Raw genomic sequence first — 27,396 nt, forward strand, 5'->3', positions numbered from 1 at the left:
TTCATTTCAAATATGTACAAATTGAACTTTTTTTATTTACATGTTTATGAAACAGTATATCCACACAGAATATCTTCAGTAAATGGAAGAAAGGTTTTCTGTTGTCTTTCAATTCAATGGATTTCGCTGTACTTTACATAAGGATCTTTCTGAAAACTGTACAAACAACAATATTGTTCTACAAAAGTTACAGGTCACAGTGTGCAATCCAAACATAAGAGCTGTTACTTACAGTACATTACAGTTGCATTTCTGATTGGAATGGAGGTGTGTTGTTTAATTTAGAGTGTGAACGATGTCTTGTAATAGGGCTGTGAGTCGGGTTGAGAAATCCTCCTGTATGGATTCTATGTTTGTCTGATGGAAACCAGCTGACTCACTATGACTCTGGTTTTCGTGTAGAGCGATCATCTGTTGGTCTAAGTTAGAAATAAACTGTTGATTCCGAGCTGAGGAATTCTGGCAGAACTGATCCACTTTTGAAGCCATCACATCCCTTGGAGGCTGTGCTGAGGCCAGATGGCCTGCCAAAGCTATCTTGAGTGCTGCCACCTTCCCTTGTACCTCTAAACTGAAGGTACACACTTCCTGTCCCAGCCTAGCGGTAACTTCCTCCCAAAGCTCCTTTCCACTGCTATCTCGTTCCTCCTCTACAGCCTCAAATGCTTTTGTTTTAAAGTCCTCAAAGGCTGCTGTCCTTTTCTGGTGGCTTACCTCCAAAGCTAGCGTGATCCTCTGCACTGCCTCCTGGTAGAGTGTGGCTTCCTCTGGGTTCAGGTCCTGGAGGTTCAGATTGAGATTCTGACAGAGTTCCTGAGTGTTGGACTGGAGAGCCGTCTGGAGCTGCTTAGTGAAGGGGGACAGGAACTCCTTGACATTGGCCATAGTGTGTTTCGGGTGGCTGGGGTAAGGGGAGAGTCTCTCCCTCAGTTCAGCAAGCTCCTGCTTGAGACGAGCCCTCAGGCGCTCAGACTCCATACTCAGTTTGCGACTCAGTTCAGCTGCCATGGGGTTGTAAGAGTCTTGGGAGTAAAGGTCACTGCTCACCACATGGTTCTTCCACACACCACTGCAAAATAGGATCAGGGGTCAGTGATTTGGACAATGACTTGGATGTGGACAAGAATGTCCATGATAAAGAGAAGGAAAAAAATCAAACTAGTTACACGAAATGTACTTTTTGTATTCTTGTTGGTTCATATGGTTTAAGAAACTCTTATACAATTTAAAAAAAATAATAATAATAAATAAAAAAAAATCAATTTGAATGTCAAGTGGTGTAAGCAACAAGTAAAAAGTAATAACATTTTCATATACTGTAACATTAATCAGCAGTTTTGTTAAAAGGTTTCTAAGAAATAATAGTACAATATTATAACTACTTAGTAAGGGTTTCCATTCGAGAATTAAATTATTTTTAATGAACAATTTTCTTCATTATGATATCACTACAGATGTATTGCTCTGACATTTTCACTTCATGTCCCTCAAAAAATATCAAAATAAATTTTAATTTAGAAATGAAAAACATGCTGATCACAGAAGAGGTGTATTCAAGACATGGTATGTATGAATAACATTTTTAATGCATGAAAATAAACAAAATAAATAAGCGTCATGTCATTGTACTGTACTGTTAATACTATGAGAGTGAACTTACTTTAAGTCTTTGCCAATATTTTTCTTGTCAATGGCCTGATTGTCTCTCTGTAAACTCCATGCGTCTCGACTGATCTCATCATTGAGTGGAAATGCTGAAAGGGAGGATGGTTGCATTAGATCAATGTAAAAAAAAAAAGGTAAGGAAAAAAGAATAAGGAATGTAAAAATCTCCATTTTAGAGGAAATGGAAATTGATAGGCTATTATAGAATCTGAAGAGGCAACAAACCTGCTGTAGTAGCTAATGCCAAAGCCAATGCAACAAACTGCAGATTCATATTTTTGTAGTGTTGCAGGTTATTCTAAAAGAAAGAAAGAAAGAAAGAAAGAAACAGAATTTATGTAATTAGATCCACATATGTTCTTGACTGCCAATATATTAAAGAGGACAATTCAAATATCATGAATTAATTAGTCTATACAAGTGGCTATTTGGCCCTTACCTGTTGATGTGAAGATGAGAATTTCTTCTCGGGGTCCACATTTAAAGCAGTCCCTTATCAGAGGTTGTCCTGCTCTTCCTCTGTGTCAACACATACAACGTGGAGGGGCAGTTTGATAACGATAGGCACTAGGAACCTAAAGATATTTTGCAGAGTGGCCTCTTCAAAGCTGCTCTCTTCCAACAACAGATTAAGAGTAGCCCCAGTGATGTCACATCAAGGCCAACACTGACGCAATTCCAATTCATGCGAGGTCATTGCTATTGGAATGTTTACTACTAACCGGAGGTGTTTGGTCAGCTCTTATAGTGAACAGGTTTGAGTACTTAACATTTATGACATGGGCTTCATACAGGATGCTCTGTCCCAGGGCTTATGTTGCCTGTGAACTTAACTGCATGAAATTTGGCTTAGTTTTATCAGTCATGTTGAGTCCTAGCTTCCCCACAGCAATGACACAGAAATAAGTGACAGAGAATGAACCCACCAGTCTTGTGCTTGCTGCATTATCTCTGGCTCCATGAACAAAGGTGCTGTTTGTTTGTTCTTTACTGAATGGGTCCTTTTAGGTTTGCTTTGAATCTAAATAGCTGCAGCTAGTGATATACAAAGCCAATAGTGGCTTACTTTGAGCATTTGATTATTGCAGTTTAGACACACTTTCTGATGGCTGTATAAGTGAGCATTGGGCAAGAACAAACAGTACACTGGGAATTTTGCCATTCAAATGCCATAGTTTTAGTTACCAAACATTCTGTTTGTCCAGGGTAGTGTGTTGTGTAAATTTAAATGTAATTTTAAAAACATGTTTATCTAGAGATACAATCGTATCAGATTACAATACAATACAATTATTGTACAATCGTTTAATAATGGTGACTTTGGGAGCTTCACTTTTACCTTTTCCTAAATATTATCGGTGTGTCACTGGTTATTTCTAAAAAAAAATAAAGGTTGCCTGTTATGTCATATCTTATCACTGACCCAAAAACGAACGGAAACTAAACTGACTGTATATACTTCAGCAGAACTGGATCAATCCCACTACATTCATTCATAAATTTTTAACATTCCTTGGCCTAGGAAATACTAATTCACATACGAGACACACACTTAATAAAAAAGTTCTTCATCGCTGCCAAACGTTAATATTCATTTTGCAGGGTTTGTTTCAGGTAAATATTCCTATTCTTCTTCTTCTTCCTACTGAGTGAGAAACAGCTCTAAAGGATTCAGTTCATGCTAAACTCTTTGGTTGAATCACATACTGATTCAACCCACACTTGACTCTGATTCATTCGCGCTTCAAAACAGCTGAAAAGAAGTGGTAGACACAATAGATGAACACAAAAAAATAAAAAAAAATTTAGTGCACAACAGTAGGCTATTTTACTTGTGGCTTGTGCCATAGGAAAACGAGTCTAGTGAGTTGTAGCATCGCCTGCAAGTTACAAATGCGTCACAGTGAGTTAGATCTTAAATACGGACACAGTTGTTATCTAGGAGTAGACTGCAGGATAACTCTCCATGCATTGCGTTTAACTTGCAGTAACAAATTGTGCAACAAGTTGTTTTGTGGGAATGGATATCAATTTATAAGTAGGCTAACTATATATTATCAGTTTTTTATCAGATAAGTTATAACTTCAGCACTAAAGCTACCTTGTCAGTTGAGTTCATTCTTATGTAGGGCTAAAAGTGTGTGAAATGTGAAAATATATTGCGTAATTTAAGTCACCATTAGGTCATAGTCCACACAAACTCAGCTAAAGTAATTCAGGGTCCAAGTTCAATGATTTGAATCACATTGCAAAAATTATGAGGACATCATAAGCACTAAGCATAGTGTTTAACTGGCATACAGATTCATACTTTTTAAAACATTGTTTTTCACTCCAAATTTTATGTCTGATTTACATTGTCAATAAAAGATATGATTCCCTTGCTAAGTTTAAAGAGTGTAACAACTTTTGCTTATGTAAGTGTTTGATGTTAATTCAAGCTTGTTTATACTGCTAGGACTCTGGATCCAGATTCAACTTTAACCCAGATAATGCAATCAGTTTACTAGGCTGACCATGGCCTTCTCGCTTACTGGGTGCATCAAAACGAATGAAGCCAAGGGATGTGAAAAACAAGGTTTGTTGTTTAAGCATCTCATTGCTTGTTTGAATAGAGAGTGCCTGGAATGTTCTCTACCCCTGCCAAAGTGTTTGAGAAAGTGAACACAAGTAGGACATTTCTGATACGACTAGACTTTTTCTCATAAAACTGCAACTTGTGACTGATTTGATGTTTTTCAGATGTGCTGAAAGACATTTAAAGCACAGCCAAAATTATTAATCAGTTTCATGGTTTCACTGTGGCCTGTAATCTAAACTGGGAGCATCAGGTTGCATCTTTCTACCTATTGGCATGTGTGATACTTTATCTCTAGACTGTTCATGAATCATTCAGTATGGCAGGGAAAGAGCTTCCTTTATGCCTTGAGCTGCCTCTGAGCCCTGGGCAGCAAACTAACATGATGGGCTCGTTCTGGGTATGCCTCTGCTGGCCTACCCTACTTTGCTGGTTCTTTGCCCCAAGACTGAGCACTGCTGTTGGATCAAACATAACACTAAGACTTCCTGAGAGATCTTCCTGCAAACCAGGTAACTTGAATTTTTCTGGGACATGAGGATGTAAAAAATGCATCAAGTGGGTGTTTATTAGTCCCAGGGGTTAATTTTTATTACAATGTGGACAAGACAATTGTCTTAAACTCTTTACCATGCATTGATCATATTCGTTGGCTACTTTTATGTGTATTATGTATAATAAAAATAATAATATTTTACACTTGTTCTGTTAAACTCTGAAAAGGCATTATACAAATTATTTTAAATTGCAATGATCTAAAAAGCTAATTAATCGTTTTGATATTTATTGTTAAAATTATTATCACTTGTTATAATTCAATTGCAAGCTGTTTCCAGCCATGATGTAATTTAGTGAAAATATTAAAAAAGTGTACAAATGCAATTAATATGTGTGTATTTAAGATGCAGTGCTATGAAAGTTGCCTTATCAAGACAAGAATTCAGACATTTATCCAAATATTTGTTAAATGTAATTTCAGAAGACCAAGTAAATCACTTAGCGTGTGAAAAGTGTGTTTTAAGAGCTTATTTTCTAAAAGATTACTTTGCATGTTTTCATGTTTGAAGAAAAACTTAAAGAGTAATTCACGCTGAAAATTTACTCACTCTCAGGCCATCCAAGACAGCATCACATCACTTGCTCAACAATGGATCCTCTGCAGTGAATGGGTGCCGTCAGAGTCCAAACAGCTCCATCAGTTAAAGTCTTGTAAAGTGTAAAGTTGCGTGTATGTACTGTATATTCATCAAGATGTTTCATCATTAAAGTCATAATTAAGAAAAATCCTTCCGGTGATTTATAGTTAAATTGCTTTATTAAAGTTTTGATTTGTTTGATGGATTTGATGATGGACAAACATGCAGCTTTTTAATTCACAAGGCATTCATTTATGAACTAGAGTTGTGTGGAATACTTGTGGATTATTGTGAGGTTTTTATCAGCTGTTTGGTTTCTCATTCTGACGAATTGGTTTCTCTTCTCATTCCCATTCATTGCAGAGGATCCATTGGTGAGCAAGTGATGTAATGCTAAATTTCTCCAAAAGTGTTCTGATAAAGAAACTAACTTATCTGCATCTTGGATGTAAATTTTCTGCACATTTTCATTTTTGGGTGAACTGTTCCTGAGAATAAAATTGAATTTGATTATTGAAGCAAGATTAACCTTCTAATTTTGTGCACTCTGAGGTTTTTACTGCCCAGAGGGAGGTAGGGGTCCAGTTCCATGTCCTAGAGGAACATTTGGACCAAGTTTTTGGGCCCAGTCTGTAAATGACTGCATCAGCTGCCCACCACATCACTATGGACCTAGAGAAGGCTTGAGCAATTGCCTGCCCTGTGGGCCCTGGTCACAGCAGCCTCTGCTTGGACAGGACAGCTGTACATGTCTGCGAGAGGGTCAAGTCTTCCAGGTTACAACTTATTGCATTGTTTACATAAGTTCCCGTGTATTTGTAGCTTATTGTAGAGAAGCAATCTGCAGACCTCTGCTCAGACAGGCGCTCATGTTTCAGCCTAGTGGGAGTCTGGTTACCACTCTCACTGACTGCTGAATGCTCTTTTCATCAGTTACTAGTCACTAGGGAAAACTGTCAGGATTTATTGTCTCTAATTGCTGGTGTCTTCCCAATCCTGAATGTAGGCCAGTGATGGACAGTGTCCATGTACTTTGGGATACACACAGAAAGGAGAAGCCTGTGTGTTGAAGGTCTATGAGATCTGCAAGGATGGAAGAGCACGAAACCAGCATGGAGAATGTCTGGACCACAAGCAATGGAAGCAGCATTGCTCCCAGCAGGTGAGCATCCAAAGGAAAGATGAAACCGGGGTAATATTGAGAAACCTGCATTACAGTTGTGCTGTTTGCACAGTGATGATGACACACTCACCATTCAAAGTTTTATGAATGGTGCGTGATAACTTGCTTATTTTGCTCATGAAAGACATCCAGTTTTCAATGTTTTCTTAGTGAATGTTTGACCAGCAAGTCAGTGACCTGTAAAGTAAAATACCTTCCTCCATGAACTTTTAGTGCACACATAAAGGGGCCACATGTGTACCGCTGAACCCTATGACCCAGTGACGCAGTTTTCTCATTGAGCAATATGTCAAATTTTGTACCCCCCAGGTGTGTCTATCTCCTGAGCTGTATGAGGGCTATGATGGTTCCCTGGGCCTGTGTGCTTGCAGAGGGCTGTCCAGGCCTGAGCCAGACAGGGTTGAGTGTGTTGGCTGGTGCCGGAGCAACCTGAGTCCAATTCTGCAGCTGGTTTGCACTGGAAGCCTTTACCTGCTCTACACTGAGTCTAATCAACAGGTCAGGCCTAGTCCATTCACATCATGATATGGTGTTAGGAAGGAGACCCAAAACATGATGAGCACCTCATAGTAGTCTAGTTTCAGGGTAACACATTACAAGCAATGTGGCAAGTGAATTTTCCCCCAGATAGTAAAAATGCATGTAATTTGTTTCATAACATCTTGATAAAACTACATGCCTTACTTTTCCATGTATTACAATAATTTGGAAACCTCTTGCTTTGATAGGAGTAATAGGGGTATATTTTAATGCATGCATTTAAGCATTGTAGCCTGTCAAAGTTTTGTTTAAAAAAAAAATACACCAAAACACGAAAAAAGTTTTTTTTTGTCAAAAATATAATATTCATATATGCTTAACTGATTAACGTGATTGAATTTCCAGTATGGATACAATTTTGCTGCATGAAAATCTGGACATTTAAATCATTTTATGCAAAGACTGTTGCAGTGCTATTTTAGTATTATTTATATACAGTCATTATATTTATTAATATTTTGAATTAGCTTTTATATATTCAGTTTCCATTTGAATTTTAGTCTAGTACAATTTAGAGGCAAAAAAACATTTAATGTAGAGGCACTCTTCATAAACTGTAAACCTTTCTACTCACTGCGGGTGTTTTATTCTTTCATTTGTACATTCCTCCAGACGCGTGTGTGAGCGCAGCGCTACAACAGCTTGCTGAACAAATAACTGAAATGGAGCAAAAGTACCCAGACTCTCTTTTAATAATTCTTGGATATTCTAACAATGCAAATATTTCCCGTAAGCTGCCAAGATACAGACAGCCATGTTACATGTCCCACCAGAGACAGTAATATATTGGATCACTGGGATGCATTACTCTAATCCACAGGCAGCTTTGGGGCTGTCTGATCAGTTCATCTCATACCAACCTACAGGCAGAAACTGAAATCAGTTTGATGTACTAATGAAGTAGATCCAGATTTACAAGCCTGCTCGACTGCACTGATTAGAGTGTTTTCGAAGCTGCAGCAACCAATCTGGATGAGCTCACAGATACTGTAACTTCATAAATCAGTTTCTGTGAGGATACAGTGGCATGCGAAAGTTTGGGAACCCCTTGCAGAATCTGTGAAAATCTGAATAATTTTAACAAAATAAGAGAGATCATACAAAATGCATGTTATATTTTATTTAGTACTGTCATGATATTTTACATTAAAGGTTTATATTTATGTGTTTACATTTAGTCCACAAGCCACAAAAGTAGCCAAAATTATTAAAATAACCCCATTCAAAAGTTTGGGAAACCCTTGGTTCTTAATACTGTTTGTGGGTTAACTGGATGATCCACAACTGTTTTTCGTTTTGTGATGGTTGTTCATGAGTCCCTTGTTTGTTCTGAACAGTTAAACTGAGCTTTGTTCTTCAGAAAAATCCTCAGGTGCTGCAGATTCTTCAGTTTTCCAGCATCTTTTACATATTTGAACCCTTTCCAGCAGTGACTGTATGATTTTGAGATCCACCTTTTCACACTGAGGACAATTGAGGGACTGCTCCAGAAGAAAACACGATACATTAAGAGCCGAGGGGTGAAACAGGACATTCCTATCATTCAATAATGATAAACCATAAAAATTCCTTACATTTTGTGACGAGTGGGGCCGGGCCGAGAACCATGGGAAGAAGGAGGCGGGAACCAGCGAACATTTAAACATAACTTTAATAACAAAATAAACACAAAACTGAAAATAGTGTGACAGACCCTCACGGGCGACTGGCATGCACAAACAGAACCAAAACAACATAAATAGTCCAGGCCTGTCCTCTCTCGTCCTTCACTGTCGTTACTCCTCCTTTTATCCTTCCAGAGCTCCTCCTTGGGACATGATGCCCAATGGGTGAATTTGGCCAGGATGGGGGGTTACAACCCTTACTGTTTTTCAAAGGACATCCTGGGATTTTTAATGACCACAGAGAGTCAGGACCTCGGTTTAACGTCTCATCCAAAAGACGGTGCTCTTTGTCAGTATAGTGTCCCCGTCACTGCACTGGGTAGTTATATGACCCACACAGACCACAGGGTGAGCACCCCCTGCTGGCCTCACAAACACATCTTCCAGCAGCAACCTAGTTTTCCCAGGAGGTCTCCCGTCTAGGTACTGACCAGGATCAACCCTGCTTAGCTTCAGTGAGCCTTGGGCTGCAGGGTGAATCCATGGTTTACTGGGAAACTCAAACAGCTTCTTCATGCCAAAAATGATGCTTACACAAGGGGGATAAAATCTTGTATAACCAAGCCAGAAACAGACTAACAAAGGAGATCAGAGTGACTAAAATAAGCTACTCCAAAAAGCTGAAAAAACAGTTTTCAGCCAATGACCCGGCGTCAGTGGTCTTGTCTGAGGAACATCACCAAGTACAAGACACCACCCACACATTCTGTGTAGAATCAACAACTGGCCGACAAACTTAACGTGTTTTACTGCCGGTTTGAAATGCCCAGTCTTACACCCCACACCCTCTCTGATCTGCACTTCAAACATACACCCCCCCCCCCCCTGAAACCCCCACTACCTCCCTCTCCTCTCCAACCATTCAACCTGTGCTTAAGGTGTGTGTACTAGATGTGAACCTGGTCTTCAGAAAACAGAAGACTTAGAAAGCTTCAGGTCCAGCTTCAGGCCCAGGGTTTAAATCGATTTGATTTTGATGCAATATTTACACTCAAGCTCGCAGGAGGCTATGGTAAGGGCATGATATTTCCCAACCAGGTGCCGAGTGGTGCCCATCACAACACACACTGGCCCAGCTAACCAATCACAACACATTTCGTATTTCAAAAGATGGGCCTTCATTTGATACAGGAACTGTTCGAGCCGTTCATGCCAGACTGGGGAGAGAGGTGTTGTAATACTGTAAAATATGTGAAAAATAATGTGTTTTTTGAACAACCTAGTATGAGAGCCTGTTCTAGTACACCCCCAAAACAAAATCAAGACTTTGTAATAGAGCATAATAGGACCCCTTTAAAGGTCTGCGCTGACCAACTGGCTCTCATCTTAGCACAGATCTTCAACAGATGTCTGGAGCTGTGTGAACTTCCATCCTGCTTCAAACACTCCACTAACATTCCGGTCCCCAAAAAACCTAAAATCAATGGATTTAATGACTACAGACCTGTTGCTCTCACGTTTGTGGTCATGAAATTGTTTGAGAGACTGGTGTTGGCCTATCTAAAAGACATCACATAATTTTACCTACTGATTCTTTGCAACCTCATCTTTCGGAAAATAAAACAAATTTACTTTCTCAGCATAGGACAGCATAGGACACAGCATTTTCTCGACATGAATAATAAAAAGTGCTTGAGGGTGGGTCAAGTTGTTCACAGCCGGCCAATGAAGAACATAGGTGTGCATTATGCAAATGTGTTACCCTGTGAAGTGTATTGATCACAGAAGTGGGATTCAAATTACTGGTGACTCATTTGGCTGTTCAGAGTCTACTCTTTGTTTTGGCACTTTCAGCTTTACAACTTTGCAGACTGTTTACATTCACATACAGCTGTATTACACACCGCATGAAAGGCAATATTCGAAATGGCATAATAGGGCACTTTAAATAATAAAAATAAAAAATAAATTAAAGTGTAGAATGATTTTTTTTTTTTGATGATGATGAGTAACTAAATAGAAATGTAAGTAGTTGTCACAGTTATGATATGACTGTGTTAAGATTCTCAACAGCAAGCAAAAACTTGATCTTTTGAGTTTTTTATTCCATCTTTTTTATTCCATCCAAGTGTCATAATCCATAGGACGATTAACTGCAAAAAAGAAAGGAAACACAGTATGACTGGATAGCGTTACAACAAAGTACACAAAGTGAGGGACTTGCACAAGGCATTGAGAGTGTAATGCAGCCCTGTTTACACACAAGTGAGAGCTTAGCACAAACAGCGGTAGGATAACACTCTGCCCTATTTGTTATTAAACTACCCTTGTGTTTTCTTAATAGGTGAGCATGTCTAGAAGCATGCTGGAGACCGTCCTCAAACACTGGGACTCCCGTGGGAGCTTAGAATGCAATGTGCAGCTCAACTTCTCCAGGCCTGTGTACACAGTTAAAACAGAGGGTGAGTAGCCAGAGACGAGGGCAGGAAGTAGAGAGGGTTTCATGACCACAGTTTATCAGCAGCCTGCTCTCTGTTTGCCATTGTGCAGAGGCGGGCTTCTTTGGTCTGCTTAATGCCGTCCCTGTGGAGGTCAGGAGGTTGATTCTGGCCCACAGCCAGCAAACTAACAACTACTTTGAGCCCCTAGACAAAGACAGAGGTATGTAGTACACCAATATGTCTTACATATATATACACACAACCAGTGTATTAGACATGCTTATGAGATATGTTTTGTTAGGAAACATCAAAGACAAAGAGGAAGACTGGGACTCTCATTGGTCCGGTATATCATCAGCGTTTGGTACATCCGACATGAGGCCTAGAGGAGTCTTGAACCCAACAGCATGTCTACATCCGGGAGACATTCTTCTTTTTACAGTGACCCAACAGCACTATCCTCAGTATGATGTGTGAGTACATGCTGACATGTGATTCATCTGCAGCCCATCCATTTTCACTGTCCCAGACTGTCACAGAGGGAATCCTGCTTTTTTCACAGAGACAGCTTGTATAACACTAATGATGCATTTGACTGGGGACCCTTCAGATTACTGGCACAGGACCAAGAACTGGCACGATCTACCCACTCCCTTTTTTCCATAAGTCTCCATGAGCCTGGGGTGTACGCCTTCAAACTCAGCAGCCACAATTATAGGCACATGGTATTATGATCCATTTTCATGTTATGGCGGATAACTGTTAAATGTTATTAAAATTCTGTACTACTAAATACTAAATAAATAAAATACTAAAAACTCAAATCAATTGTGCTTTACATATATTAATACATTAAAAACAGTAATATTGTAAAAAATATATATATATATATATATATATATATATATATATATATATATATATATATATATATATATATATATATATATATATATATATATTAAAATTTAATTTATTCCTGTGACTCAAAGCTGAATTTCAGCAGCCATTAGTCCAGTTTTCAGTGTCACATGATTATTTAGAAATCATTTTAATTAACTGATTTGGTGCTAAAGAAACATTTATTGTAATAATCAATGTTAAAAACAGTTGTGCTGCTTAATAGTTTTGTGTAAACTGTGATACTTTTTTTTTCAGGATTCTTTGATGAATTGAAAGTTCAAAAGAACAGCATTTATTTCAAATAGAAATCTTTTGTAACATTATAAATGTCTTTACTTTCACATTTCATTAAATAATGCATCCTTGCTGAAGAAAAGTAATACCCTTTTCTTTTAAAAGCATCGTATTTCTATATATACTCTGTGATAAAACCATTAATTTCTTAATTTTTCACACATCACACCTCATATTTTCATCCGATCTCAACTTTTGGGGGCAAATTTACTTGTTATTGTGAAAATTACATAGTTGTATTTTTTAAATTCTTTTTTATTATAATTCTTTTTTTTAATCTAAGTGATTCATAAGTAATTGTCACACAATAAATATTTACATAATTTTCTATTTCACTTTGTTTAGATTATCTTAATTTTAAATATTTGAAGATTGAAATTCTTGGTCTGAGACAAGGGAAAATGAAAAAATAATGGAAATCCTACATAAAAAGCAACTGAAAAGTAAAAAAAAGCTAAATAGTTTTCAAGACTCACATATAAAAAATATTTTTATTTTATTTTTTATTTTTAAAATTGTTTCTTTATTTTTATAAAGTTTAAAACTGTTAGTTGTAATAAAAAATCAACCACTATGTCCAATTATTTATTGATGTTATTGTTTGGTCCCTTCAGTATGTGAGGGTAGTGCCTGCAGGTGGAGAGTGCTATGACACTGGACCCTTCTTCCCTTCTGACCCACATCATTTGACTCGCATGGGCATCGCACAGAGACGCCACCTGCTGCTCCGCCCCAACTGGCTGATGATCGGTGGGCTTTTAGTAGGAGCTGTGGTAATCCTGTGCTTGTGTGTCATTATATTGGTAAGTGATAAGGAAGGCTTTAACAAAAACCTTGGGGTTAACAAAACTTGGCTTATTGAAGTGACCGAACACTGTGTCCTCACAGATCTTGTTCAGGAATTACGGCTGGCCTGAGAAACTGCCAGCTCAGGTCAGGTACCGTGATCTGCAGCTAAGGTACAACATGGACGACTATTCATCAAAGGGCTCCAGGGTGGTGGCTGTGAAAAAAACACATCGAAACCTGCAGGTGGGGTTGACTGAGGATTCAGTGCAGAGAGGTAACCACTGACGTCACAAACCACAGACACATGAGCAAACCTTTTTTTGTACTACCAGGGGCTACATATGCTACCTTCTAACACAATTAGACCTACCTTACACAAGATCCCTGTGCATCCCTGGTTCATTCCCTTGATATATATATACATTTATAATATATCTAATGGTCAAATAAGAAAAGAAAAAAGAAAACATTTGATCAACATTTGAACAATTAAAGCTACTTTTTTCCTTAAGATAGAAAAATATCTATAGATGCTTGAAAATAAGCAAACATGATTTTAGACATTGTCAAATTACAAGGAATCCCTCTGTACTTCACATTAAAAGGAGAAAACAGTTTCCCCAAGATCTCAAAAGCTTGTTTCTTTATTTGCTCCAATTAGCATTTGAACATCCATTGCCAAGATTCCTTGTCTCCTTAAGATAACCATGATATGAGGCTTCATTCATCATGGCTGTAGCAAAGTGACCTATTTTAAGTGCAAGTTTTTAGGATACCCCTGATGTTTTGGCAGAACCATATCTCTGTTTGACAAACACTTAGAGTCCTAGACAGCATCATACACAGTTACCAAAGATTACTCTTTGCTTTCAATGCAACAATTGTCAGGAGGTGTATTGGCTGTGCTATGGTATTGTATTAGCTCTGTCCAGAGCTAGAATTCCCACAGACTGTGCTCACACTGCCCGCAGCAGTGGCTCTGGTGTCAAATGAATTCTGGGACTATGAAGAGCAAGTGGATCTCGAAGCATTCAGCTCCAGCACCTTCTATGACATCCTACTCAAGCACAGCGTGTCTGTCACAATACGTCTCGGGCAGCTCAGAGGAGAGGTGAGACTCTATGAGAACAACAGTCTATTTCCTGCCCCTATGAGCTTCAAATATCACCCTCGTAAAGTTCAAATATATTTACCCATATTGAATAACATCACTGAGATGCTCAGTTGTAATTAACAGTCTCTCTTGTTTCATGGTCCACTATGATACCATGTAGGATACAGCAGTGAATTGTTACTTCCCTGGGGTGAAGTGCGTGGATCAACTAAAATGAGTTGTAAATATAGCATTTCTTTTCAGCTTGTTTCATTGATGGAAACATTTGCCCTGTCTAGGTGAAGCATCTCTATCAGGGGGTGCTGGGGAAGTTGAGAGAGCTCCACCCTGGCTGGAGGATGTTTGGAGGGAAAACCGAAGGTCTGGAGAGGCAGGTGGAGCAGGAGATGGTGCGACGAAGAGCACTGGGCAATCAGCTGACACAGCTGCTGGACAGCCAGCTGCAGATCCTGCGGGTGGAGATGAGAGCACAGCAGGCCATGCAGAAGACCTTCAGAGCACGACTGAGAGAGAGCGCGAGGCTTCTGAGACTGCTGGCTGAGGGTCAGACCTCGCTCTGGGATAAACACATCAAGCAACAGTATGTCATGGAGAGGCAGATATGAATCTGTCAGTTCTGCTTGTTTATTCATGTTTATATGTGTGTTCGAGACTTAAACAAAAACACACTTAAAGAAAAATCCTCAACCACAAAAAAGTGGTTCATTAAAGTCAACTGATTAAAGATATATAATCAAATTAATACTATTATAATAATCTAATTAATCAGAATGATTTCTGAAGGATCATGTGACACTGAAGACTGGCGAAATGATGCTGAAAATTCACCATCACAGAAATAAATGACATTTTAAAATATATTCAAATAGAAAACATTTCACAGTATTACTATTTTTTACTGTATTTTTAATCAAATAAATTTGTAATAAAATTGGTGAGAGATTTCTAGGAGACTACATTCAAAAACATTTAAAAATCTTACCGACCCCAAATGTTTGAATGGTGGTGCATTTTTTTTGTCTATCACTTGCCTACAGATCACTGTCGTTTTTACAATTTACAATTTTACAATCAGGATACAAATACTATTCACATATGATGCATTCTTTTATTTCGGCTGTCATTTTAAAATAGTATACGTCCAGGCAAGAATTTGTTGTAATTTGAATTAGTGTTAACTAAAAGCAGTAGAATGTTTTTGTGTTGCTTCATTTAGACAGCTAAGTACGTGAATGTAACTGTATACTCAAAATTTCAGGGTTCTCAATGACTGTATTGTAATTATTTATAGAAAAACATAGTTGGTATAATGGAGAATCTTTGTATCATCTTCGTCCCAGCCCTCTTATCGCATTTTCAGATCTTAATCACAAAGGAAGTGAGTAGCTTAAAGCTTTGTCCAGAGTGCACACAACTGTGATTTACTTTCACATCCGATCTTTAGGATTGACTGTCTAGTAACTGCTGTGATGAAATTGGATCTGTTTGTTTAGAATGTGCTGCTTTTATCTGATATGTCTGCCAGGATGCAGTATGATTTACGCATTAGCATAATATGAAGAAAGTGAAGGTTTCATTGTGGAAAAACTAGACATTTCGCCTCTCCTCATATCTATGATGTCATTGCTCAACACACATCACAACAGATAACATAAGCATCAGTGTCCTTGACGCCCAGAAAGGGCACGACAAAGCCAGGCCACTGTAAAACCAATGTCTGCCTGACCTCTGGATCTACCCAGCCTCTGCACAGCCTGCCCTTCACCTCCCTCAGATCCTCCTTATGATTGGACATATCACATGGACACTTCAAAGCTCAAATCCCAAATAGTTTTGTTATCATTGTTATTAAAATGTTATGTTAATCCATGACTCATAACCTACTGTATATGTTGTGCATTGCAGTGTTCTGGAGCGGGTAGCTGTGCTGGCTGATGAGATGACTGAGAAGGTATCAGTGGAGAGCCAGAGGCTGGGGGCCTGGGTTGTGCTTAAAGAGGGCACTGGAGCACAGCTATTATGCCCTGCTACTGGATCAGTCCTCAGTAGGGAAGACATCATCGGTGAGACCTTTTCAGATATTAACCATGTAATTCAGACCTACTGTTGTCACTGTTTCCAGTCAGTGGCTGTGCAAACATGTCGCCTAGTGGAATATGACAGAAAATAGCCATACTCGAAAAGCCTGGCTACACCACTAGGTGGCGGTATTTTACAACATTGCCCACGCATTGCTGGTCAAATCCTGACAAATAGCTTCTGAGGCTCAACTTGGCATGTCTGTTGCATGACTGATTGATTAAAGTCTGTAGAAACATAGAAATATTTCACTCTTTTTCCCTCTGCAGCTCCTGATGGATCTCTTAGAGCTTGTGATGCCGTTCATGTAAACCCCCTCACAGGCCTCATTCAGCCCAACTCTAACGCCCATATGTTACTGGCCAGTGGACACAGCATGCCAGTTCCCCCGGACTTCTTCCTACACTCCCAGACTGGCAAACTACTGCCTATGGCTGGAAACGTGGGCTTTGATCCTGTTTCCTCCACCCTTGTCTTTACAGCCGATGCTTGTGTGGGTGAGTCATTCGGTATGCTAGTTAGTACATTTAAATTAATATTCTGAGTTCAGTATAAATTAAGCTCAATCAACAGCACTCAATGTTGATTACAGCAAAAATAAATCAGACTCGTTCATTAAAAAAAAAGGAGGTTATGGTGAGGTGCTTAGGGTGTAAGTCCAAGAGGGCAATTTTTGAAGGATGTGCAGCTTTTTATTTTAAAAAAGTACTTAATTTTTTTTTTTTTTTTTTTTTTTTTTGAAATTTGGCTATTTGGCTATATGAACTGTAGAGTCATTCCTGAAATTTTTATTTCCATTTTAGATGTTACATTGTTATGGCAATGAAGCTGTAACCCGGATTTTTGCTTTTTCAAAAAAGAAGAGGTAAAGGAGTAAGTGGTAATCAGCATTGTGCCACAAATGTCATTTATTGAAATTCTCAGTCTCCAGTTCCTTCCTATTTGATGTTGTGTAAAACTTATCTGAATTAATTAGCACCAAGGGGGTGGAGCTTAGCAAAGGGTCATTTAATATGGGATCTCATTTCAACAGTGTAAGAGCTTTCAGAACTTCTGGCATTTAGATAATTTTTTCTTATATAATCACATTGGTGACTAATACCAAATATCAGTTTTTTTGTATTGTTAGTAACAGGTTAATAGGTTATGTACATGTGTTGTAACAAAGTTCTTAAATCGGCAAGAAGGTTTTAAAGTTTTAAACATAAAACTTTAATAATCAAATAAACAAACACAAAACGAAAGTAAAAGCGGCAGCCCCTCACGGACGACTGCCGCATAAAACATAACAAAACAACATAAATAGTCCAGGCCTGGTCCTCTCTTGTCCTTCACTGTCGTCCCTCTTCCTTTTATCCTTCCGAAGCTCCTCCGTGGGACTTGAGAACAGTCAGTGGCTTATTACCATTCAACTCCACCGGCCTCGCTCCGTTCTCATGGCTCTCGGCCCCGCCACACTCGTCACAAGTGTTATAAATATTATATTGATATATGTTTTAAATATTTTGTTAATATGTTTTATTAATTTTTAAAATAATTTAAACATTTTTATTTGGATACTCCACCCCAAAATGAAAATTTTGTCATTAATCACTTACCCCCATGTTGTTCCAAACCCGTAAAAGCTTTGTTCGTCTTTGGAACACAATTTAAGATATTTTGGATGCAAACCGGGAGGCTTGTGACTGTCCTATTGACTGCCAAGTAAATAACAGTGTCAAGGTCCATAAAAGTATGAAAAGTTTAATAGGAATAGTCCATCTGCCATCAGTGATTCAACTGTAACGTTATGAAGCGACAAGAATACATTTTGTACGCGAATGAAACAAAAAGTTTGTTGACTTTATACAACAATTTGTCTCCTCTGTGTCTCTCCACATCACCGTAGCGCCATTTTGGAGAATATGAGCTGAACGCAGGCAGCTTACACTCTTCTGTGTCAGCTGCGCAGCACTGATGCGGTTTTCTTTCAAATCAAAGTGTAAATACATGCAAAAAACATATCCTTGTGAGGTGGGTGACATAGTATAGCGTACGCAGTTTGCGTTCAGCTCATATTCACCCAAATAGTGCTACGTTGATTTGGAGAGACACAAAGGAGAGGAATTTTTCAAATAAAGTCATTATTTTTGTATTCTTTGTGAACAAAAAGTATTCTCGTCGCTTCATAACATTACGGTTGAACCACTGATGGCAGATGGACTATTCTCATGACATCTTTCATACTTTTCTGGACCTTGACAGTGTAATTTACTTGGCAGTCTATGGGACAGTCACAATCCTCCCAGTTTTCATCCAAGATATCTTAAATTGTGTTGCGAAGAAGAACAAAGCTTTTACAGGTTTGGAACAACATGGGGGTAAGTGATTTATGACAAAATTTTCATTTTGGGGTGGAGTATCCCTTTAAAAGTGAAAATGTGAAACTTTAAAATTTTCTTAAAAGTACTTACATTATTATTATTATTATTACATGTGTATTATGTAATATGAAAAAGTTCTAGCCATTTTTACGGTCATTTTACAGGTTAGTTTAGGAAAAGGCTAGTGATTTTTTTCACATTCGTATCATATTAAAACACACACTGTTCACATCTGGTAGCTACATTTATTTATTAACATTTTTAATATATATGTTAACATTATGGATTGGCCCCATCCACTTCTGTTGTAAATTTATCACTGCTGATTGAAATTTTATTGAACCCAGCATTTTCTTTCTTAGGGGAGGTGGGAAAATGGGAACTACCCCTGCTGCCTTTCATTCCGTACCCTCCGTCCCGCCACGCCGAACTTCATGCTGCTTCCAAACTACGGGGGCTTCGTTCAGGCCAAAGGCTGATGCTTGGAGGACCCATGTGTGACTGTGACACTGGTGTTTTGGTGCCTATTCAGGCAGTCACCATCCATCCACAAACAGGATTGGTTTATCCTTTGGGAGGCGTGCACACGTGTCCCATCTCACGCCTGTGGCAGCCTATTCAAATAGGCTCTCCCATGCTGGACCCACGTACAGGTGACCTAGTGCTCATCACGGGCATCACTCTTGATCCCCATACAGGTCCGTTTTCTGATTGCTGAAAAAATGTCTCAGCATGTTCAAACAGCCTGATTGATGAGTGTCTCTGTTCAGGGGCTGTACTTCCAGTTGGGGGGCTTCTCCTAGGCGAGTCCTTCATCGAGCCCTTGAGCGGACGGATGGTGCGGGTTGGTGGAGGCAGCGTGCGAGGAGGAAAGGTGGTGCCTCATGCTGGGGGTTTCCAGGCTCTGCTGGACAGCCAGGCTCTGGGCGCTTGCTTGCGAATGGCAGAGCTCCTGCAAGGATTCAGCTCAGCAGCTGCAGATCCACAAGGTGACCTGGACAGACTCTCGGCAGCAACATCTGAGCTGGAGCAGGCCTGGAAAAGCAGCCAACACTGTATGTTGCAGCTGCTGAGTCGCCTGGAAGCCGTACAGGGACAGGCCAGGGGTGTGGTGGAGAATGGCGGTAGTGTGGGTGGGTTGGAGCTCCTTGCTACAAAATATCTATTATTTTTCCTTAATGATAATAGTGGTGTTTAATACCAAATATAAGCTTTTTATAATATCACTAACAGTAGGTTATGTAGGTAAGTGAGATTAATATAAGGATATGCTATTTGGTACTATTCAGAAGTCTCTGATGCTCAACAAGGCTGCATTTATTTGATCAAAAATACAGTAAAAACAGCACTAATGTGAAACACTATTTTTTTTTGCAAGGTATACGTGTGGACTGTCACTTTTGATCAGTTAAATGCATCCTTGCTGGAAAAAAAAACAAAAAAACATACTGATCCCAAACATTTGATAGGCAGTGTACATTTTAAAATATTTTATTTGTTTTTATTTTAATTATACATTAGTTAAATATTTATATCCTTGCATTCTTCCCTTCCTTTAGGGGAAATTAAGCTTCCTGGCATTGAGCTCTCCTTGCCAGCTCTCCCCGGGTTGGAGTATCCTGACCCTGGAGGCTCGGGTCTGCATGTCCCAGTTCTGGGAGCTCAGTTGGACTGGATGTCAGGATCTATGGTGCCCCTGGCAGGAACCATGGAGGATGCAGATGGTAAAGGTAATGGAGGTTAACTAGTAATGTCCAAATCCAGTTACATTAATCTCTAGATGTTAACCTAGAGTATATTATGACTCTCAGGGCTAGTTCCCATACATTTTGGAGCGCAGACAGTGGACCCAGTGACAGGGGTGCTGGCTCCGGTTGTGGGGGCCAGTCTGGATGTTTGGAAACGGACTGTGGTTCCTGTAACTGTGTCCCAGATTCTGACGTTAGGAGAAAACCCAGACAGTGTCACGGTGAGCGAAGTTGAACTAAATCACAGCAGCATAAAAGCTCATTTGGCTTGAGGGTGTTTATATGTGTGCAAATGTGTGTTTGTTCGCCTCAGGTGGAAGCCCTCCAGAAAGAGAGCAGTGTACAGGGCAATTACTGGCGTGAGCAGACACTGAAGGAAGAGGAGATGGTGGGAGATTTTGACAGAGCCATTAAACACTATCTGTCCACATCCATACACGAGTCTGACTGTGTAAGTTGACTCTACAGAAATGACACTAAGCTCTGTGGTCTATTTAAAATGCAAGTCTTTGGACCAAGTGTCTGTTTTTATTTTTGTGAGTGTCAGTGTGATGGAAAGCATTTCCACCATCCCTGCATCCTGAATGTGATTCTGTGCATGTTCATGTGTGTGCGTGAAACAGATAGACTGGATGGACACAGACAGGCACCTCAGGGAGACCGCCGCTGAGATTCAGGAAAGTGCTCAGTGTGAGGCCCAGAGAAAAGCTCTCCAGAACTCAGAGTTATCGCTGCTCCTACAAGCCCATGTGTTACACACCTTCACAGGAGGTCAGTCCTCGCACTCATACTCCCACTGGGACCACAAACCACTATGATTTAAAGATTCAATACATAGAACTCATGATTGGAGGTTGGTAAGATTTTTTAAAAAGTTTTAGAAAGAATGTCTAAAAAAAAGTCTCTGATGCTCACCCAGACTGCTATTATTTGGCAAAAAGCAAACAGTAAAATCAGTAATATTGTGATTATTATTGCAATTTAAAATGTTCTAAATTCTTAATTTTACATTTTCAGCAGCCGGTCTTCGGTGTCACATAATCCTTCAGAAATCATTCTTATATGCTGGTTTGGTGCTCAAGAAATATTTGGTATTATTATCAATGCTGTGCAACAGTTTTGCTGCTTAATGTTTTTGTGGAAACCATGATAATATTTTTTCAGGATTCCTTGATGAATAAAAAGTTATTATGGTCACGCTTTATTTGAAGGTCTCACTGTTAACTAACTATTAATACTAACTACTAGCTAGTAATATGCATGCTGGTTAATAGTGAGAATTGGTCCTTAAAATAAAGTGTTACCGAATTTATTTGAAATACAAATATTTGTAACATTATAAATGTCTTTACTGTCACCATCTACTGGATTCTTGCTGAATGAATTAATTTCTTAAAAAAAAAAAAAAAAAATCTTACTGACGCCAAACTTTTTTGAACAGTAGTGTATAATAATAAGTAACAGACTGCTTTTGACAACTTATTTTACAACTTATCTATTTATGTTAAGAGACTGTTCACTTAACAGTTACAGTTCTGTTTTTATTTGCTCACCTTCATGTCTCGCTTATGTGGAAAAAAGCGAAAGCAAAAGAGAATTAGAAGAATATACAACGAAGTAGCATGGCTGCTCAAATGCGAAAATGAAGACAAAAAAAAAAAAAAATTGCAAAATATGTCATTATTCTTCCCCTCCAGTAAGCAGTAAACTCAAGATTCAAAGCTCATTCAATTGAGTCATACTCTGATTTTTGTGAACAAATCAATCTAATTTGTTCATCAGTTGTTTTCAAATTGATCAGTCTGATTTGTGAACAAGATCAGGATCACAAATCAGTTTAAAATAATAATTCCTTCTCTGATCCGGTTCTTGAGTTCAAGATTCAATGATCTGTTCACAGCAGTTCATAGTGCTTTTTGGTGCCAATGTTTGGAGCTTAACCAACCCAATCTCATTAAAAACGTAACTATTTTATGATGTATTTCGTATATACAATTTTTACAAAAAACCCATGAACCTCCAAGATTAACCATCACTAGTGCCTAATTAGAACATAAGAAAACGTACAGATGAGATCATACAAATTCATATGAATTAGCCATCAGTTTTCCAAAATATAACATAGTTACATATTGCATTGAGAATTTGTTGGCTTAACATAGATGACTATTAACTATCATTGTTTGGAAAAAAAACTTTTGTCCTTAATCTTGTTTCTGGTAACATCTTTAGAGTTTGGATTGACAAGATAGTGAATAAGTAATGACAAAGTTTTCATCTCTCTGTGAACTCTTCCTTTAGGAGATGAAGAGGAGTGGGAGCAGCAGTGTTACTGGCACACTGAGCTTAAGGCCGTGCTGAACCGAGTGAGTGTGTCCATGGAGAGACTGCAGAGGGACCGGGATCAGCTGTCGGCACAGGAAACGCAGCATCTGGTCAGCTTGTTTTCACATTGAAACATAAAAAAACACTCTCACCCTCAGACAGAAAGATACAATGCTGACAACAGTCTGTTGAGCTCATTACTACTTTGTTGAACAACTGAATGAGCAGATCAATACATTGGAAGCTTGATATCCTTCATAAGACTATTGGTGCGATCGCCAATATTCTGGCTTTGCACTGTCCATTTTCCAGTTTGATGGAGTGCAGTCTGGGATGAATAACACAGTGTCTTTTAATTATGACAGGATGGAAAACTGAGGGAGCAGGATCTGTGGGAGCATTTAATGCAGAGACAAGCAGAGCTGGATGCTGCACTTTCAACTCTTCACTGTGCTCGTCAGGTCTGCCAGCTGCGTGCTGACATTGCACAGGTAACACATGCCGGAGGTCAATTGTGTAGTGATGTCCTTGGTTTACCTTAGAGCCGTTTGGTGTCTATGGGACAATTAGGAATGCTTTAGCAGACTTTAATCCACCTTTTCCCCTGAAAGTCTACTGAATTGATTCTTTTCCCTTAGTCTTTGGTTTGTGGCACATTCTGGTATAAGGATTTTGGCATGCTGCAGCCTAAGGGTGTGAGGAACCCTCTGAAAGTAATAGCCATGACTCAGCAGAAAATCCTTCCTCGGCTTGAACGACTTATTCAGCTGCTGGAGGAAACCAAAGCACTTGGCCAGTCGACCAGCACACAGCGGCAGCAGAGCTCTGGTACAATAACCTCATTTATGCCTTATTACAGGAAAGTTAATCATGCTTTTGTTTGAGTTGCAAAATGTTTCTCAAAAGGAAAGCAGGCGTTCGACCGAGACAGCGCTTCCAGAGCGTGGACCGAATCTGTGTCTGTTGTGAAAGGTATTTTTCAGTGCACAAAACAATAAATAGTGAGATTCTGGTTGTCAGCCTGTAGAATTTCACCGCTGTGTTCGTGTCTCCTGCTGCTCCAGGTATCTCAACTCAGTCCTTTAAAGATCAAATGAAGGCTCCGTCTGTGAGTGAACAGAATGCCACGGTGCCCTCTCTTCCTCTGTCAAACCCATCTTACACTCAGAAAAGCCAGGAAAAAACACAGCTGAACCACAGCCAGGGTGAGGGTGTCTTAAGTCAGAGATGTTACCAGCATCCTCATTTCAGATCACAACATGATGTTCTCTCTTGTTCCATTCAGATGTCCAATTTCTCCAGGAACCTGGTCTGTCCGCACACATCAGTATCCCACAGCTAGCAGGTCAGAGCATTTTACTTGAGAGCTTTGAGCTGAACCAGTGTATGTTTAAGACTCATAGGTTCTTTTAAAGGTAACATTTGAACCACAGGAGAACACTGATGCAAAAACATGATTTGTTACATTGCATTAGCACATGACTCAATGTGTTATTGGGGCTATTAGCATGTTTTCTAAGGCACATGGACTTGAGACTGAGTCTGGTCGTGTCCAGACTTGAGTACTGCAATACTGCCAATTTTTTTTTTCTACATACATGAATTATACCTTAAATCATGCTGTTTATTGGAGAGCAGTGCATTCTTACTTTTTCAAAGCATTCAGACTTAAGGATTCGCCATGTTGACCGAAAGAAAGCTGGTTTCTGGTTAAACTGTGTTTGTACATAAACTACACTATTGACGATAGAAAATTTACCTTCTTTTGACCCCCAAAACAAACATTGATAAAAGGAGTAATTTCTAGGGCCAGAGTATTAGTATTAGAGTATGGGCAAAATACTAAAAACCACTCAGAACGTGTTAGGAACCACATTTAAGTAACTTAGTGTTGTGATGGCAAATATTGAGCTGGAAAGAACCAAAAATCTAAGTACAAGTAAATGCTGAGAAACATGACTTTATGTGATTTTCCTGTATTGGTGTTCTGTATTTGTTTTATGGTGTTGCAGAGGAAGACTGGTCCAGACTAGTAGCACTATCTCCTCTATTCCAGCTGATGAAGGAAGTGGAGCAACAGCTCAGGGATAGTGCCAGAGATAGAGGCCTTCTCAAGATCCAGCCTTCAGGTCAGGCTCTAATTATCACCACTGAAACGTGCAATCTCAACTCATCAGAACTGCAAAGTCATTAGTGTAGCAACAGATGACTTAAAGCCATGAAAAACATGTACATGTCAGTGTGGGAAAATAACTTGAGCTTTATTTTTAGCAGCTTCATAAGGTTAAGGGGCTGTGTTATAACTTATTACTCATGTGATGATGTAATTAATTAACAGCTTTATTTTGTGTTAAAGTTCGCAAAGATGCAGAGTGATCAAAGTCTGACTCATTAAATGGTGTGAGTTTGTACATGCATTCAGGTGCAGGCCAGTCATTCATGGATTTCATGGATGCCCAGTGGGAGTGTGAGGGAGAGCTGATTCAAGTGAGCTCTGAAACCCTCAACCCACGACAGCTTCTGCTCTACCAGCATGGACAGTTTCTCCTCCAGCACCTTCACTTACATAAAATGGTCTGGATCCGTCTGTCATTTTCTCCCTTGCTATTATGTTCTCATAGACAGTGTTGGGAGTAACTAACAAAATGTAACTACAATACTGACTCAACTACATTTTTAAGTAGCATGACAAAAAAAAAAAAAAAAACATGAGATCTTTTAACAAGGTGATGGGTTGCATATGCAGCTTAGTTTTAATTGGTTAGATAGATCATTTAAATGTACCAGTTGAAAAAAGAAATCATTTGAGTTCCTGCATCGATAGGGATATATAAAATAATATTATGTAAAGTATTTTTTACAACAGTTATAAAAAAGAATCTAATATTTGGTTAATTAATGTTCATCAAATTATTTATTTAAATAATTTATATAAATGATGGTGTTTTTTTTTTAAATTTGCATTTAATATAAATGAATTGGTTCTAATGCTGTCACCTTTATTGAGTGTTTTGTGGCAGATAAATACTGCTGAGAATATGCATTTTTTTTTTTTTAAATGTTTTTGAAAGTATGTGGATGTGGAAGTGGATGTGTTTATTTGTTCAAACATACAGTAAAAACAGCAATATTGTTAAATATTATTACAGTTTGAAGTAACTCTTTACTATTTGAACTTACTATAAAATGTAATTTATTCCTGTGATGGCAAAGCTGAATTTTCAGCAGCCATTACTCCAGAAACTGTGATATATATATATTTTGAAGATTCTTTGATGAATTATATAATATACATGTCTTTACTGTCACTTTTGATCTATAATGTGTCCTTGCTGAGCAAAAGTATTAATTTCTTAACAATCTTACTTGACTCCAAACGTACAGTACATGCAAACAGTCTTAAGTTTATTCACAGCTTTGATTTCTTCATTCTAGATACCAGCAGTAACCCTTCAACTGGCTTCTACTCTTCCTTTCAACGACTACCATAACAATGCTTTCCGCAACTCTTTCTATTATCAGGTATCTAGACGCTTAGGTATGTTTGTATTGAACCAGCTATAAAAAGAAAGAAAAGTTATTCATAATTTACCAGACTCTGAGAAGTGATAATTAGCACCACTTTCTCTGTGATATAATTGGTCTCATGGCTAGTTCGGTTGCATTAAGGTTAAATGCCCTCATTTGTCAGTCACTGGGTGAATGATAATTAATTCATGATAAGCATACTTAGTGCTCTGTCATACTGTGCACTTAGCAGTTCCTATGTTTTCAGGAGGGACAGAAGACTCTGTTTGTTCGCAGTCAGAGATTGCAATCGGTGGGTGGCCTCTCTCTGCTGCTAATGCACTGTGCTGCACACATTTCCATCGGCCAGATGAGGACTGACACCATTCCTGCCTTTCAAAGAGCCTTCTTCAAGGTGCTATAAGTAACCACTCCACACCAGCACAGCTTGAACAAACCAAGAATGGAATGTGCTAATAGAGTCTTTCTTATTGACATAATGTCCTGTCCCCATTTCTAGGTTTTACAGGTGGGCTTAAGTGAGCTGTTCCATGCCAGGCTGGGACAAACTGATAGTCCAGATGATGAGAGGACGAAAGATTTGGCGTCTGACGCAGCTCTCAATGGTCTTCTGCTGGAAAGAGTCCAGAAGCCAAGTCCTGGGATTTTTTCAGAGCATGTAAGTTTGATGTATTTCACCATATTCGCCCCTCGTGTTTTCAGTAGCTGTTGCCAAGTAATTCACAGGGATGTAACAGATGCCATAGGATCAGATTGATGTGGCAAAAGTAATACTCATCGGAGTGTGAGATTTCGGATGTGTGCTGTTTTCTGGGCAGGAGGTTTTGGGACGTCTGCGCAAATACAGAGAGGCTTCAGTGTTCCGCCAGGTCGAGAGTCTCCTAAAAGAGTCTCCAAAGAGCCTGGAGATCAACCACCTCAACACTGACCCGTCACTCAACGACGACCCAGAAAGCCAAGCCGCTGCTCCTCCATGAACTGACATTTTAACTTTGAACAGTGCTGCCTCTCTGACAGTGATGAATCCAGCTTTCAAAGGCATGTTATGTGCTGTGAGGCAGCTGATGGCCTTATGGTCTTGGACGGTAGAGCATCTATTTTTGCTT

General features: G+C 39.1%; 2 protein-coding genes across 3 annotated transcripts; one reads left to right on the plus strand and one right to left on the minus strand.

Moving 5' to 3' along the window:
- Nucleotides 1-2,259, minus strand: LOC109103231 (apolipoprotein A-IV-like). Its single transcript, XM_019116604.2, has 4 exons — nucleotides 2,105-2,259; nucleotides 1,891-1,963; nucleotides 1,661-1,754; nucleotides 1-1,069 (listed from the first exon to the last, which is right to left on the minus strand). Exons 2-4 carry the CDS (start codon nucleotides 1,937-1,939, stop codon nucleotides 277-279), a joined length of 936 nt encoding a protein of 311 aa, XP_018972149.2. The 5' UTR covers nucleotides 1,940-1,963; nucleotides 2,105-2,259; the 3' UTR covers nucleotides 1-276.
- Nucleotides 2,260-3,380: 1,121 nt separating this feature from the next.
- LOC109103232 lies at nucleotides 3,381-27,393 on the plus strand. Of its 2 annotated transcripts, none has more exons than XM_042771134.1 (32): nucleotides 3,381-4,243; nucleotides 5,932-6,155; nucleotides 6,386-6,541; nucleotides 6,872-7,060; nucleotides 11,051-11,168; nucleotides 11,257-11,367; nucleotides 11,449-11,620; nucleotides 11,710-11,872; nucleotides 12,959-13,147; nucleotides 13,233-13,407; nucleotides 14,105-14,244; nucleotides 14,526-14,827; nucleotides 16,153-16,310; nucleotides 16,596-16,823; nucleotides 19,052-19,387; nucleotides 19,460-19,822; nucleotides 20,249-20,419; nucleotides 20,501-20,658; nucleotides 20,751-20,888; nucleotides 21,061-21,208; nucleotides 22,739-22,872; nucleotides 23,128-23,253; nucleotides 23,401-23,590; nucleotides 23,669-23,734; nucleotides 23,827-23,967; nucleotides 24,048-24,107; nucleotides 24,775-24,891; nucleotides 25,185-25,336; nucleotides 26,198-26,284; nucleotides 26,538-26,684; nucleotides 26,790-26,948; nucleotides 27,109-27,393. In XM_042771134.1, the coding sequence occupies exons 1-32, from the start codon at nucleotides 4,183-4,185 to the stop codon at nucleotides 27,265-27,267; spliced, it is 5,238 nt and encodes a 1,745-aa protein (XP_042627068.1). In that variant the 5' UTR covers nucleotides 3,381-4,182; the 3' UTR covers nucleotides 27,268-27,393. The 2 variants fall into 2 exon arrangements, with proteins under 2 accessions (XP_042627068.1, XP_042627067.1); XM_042771133.1 differs by lacking the exon at nucleotides 3,381-4,243 and adding an exon at nucleotides 4,261-4,755.
- Nucleotides 27,394-27,396: the final 3 nt, after the last annotated feature.

The sequence above is a fragment of the Cyprinus carpio genome, chromosome A15, assembly GCF_018340385.1.
Source record: "Cyprinus carpio isolate SPL01 chromosome A15, ASM1834038v1, whole genome shotgun sequence".
Lineage (NCBI taxonomy): Eukaryota > Metazoa > Chordata > Actinopteri > Cypriniformes > Cyprinidae > Cyprinus > Cyprinus carpio.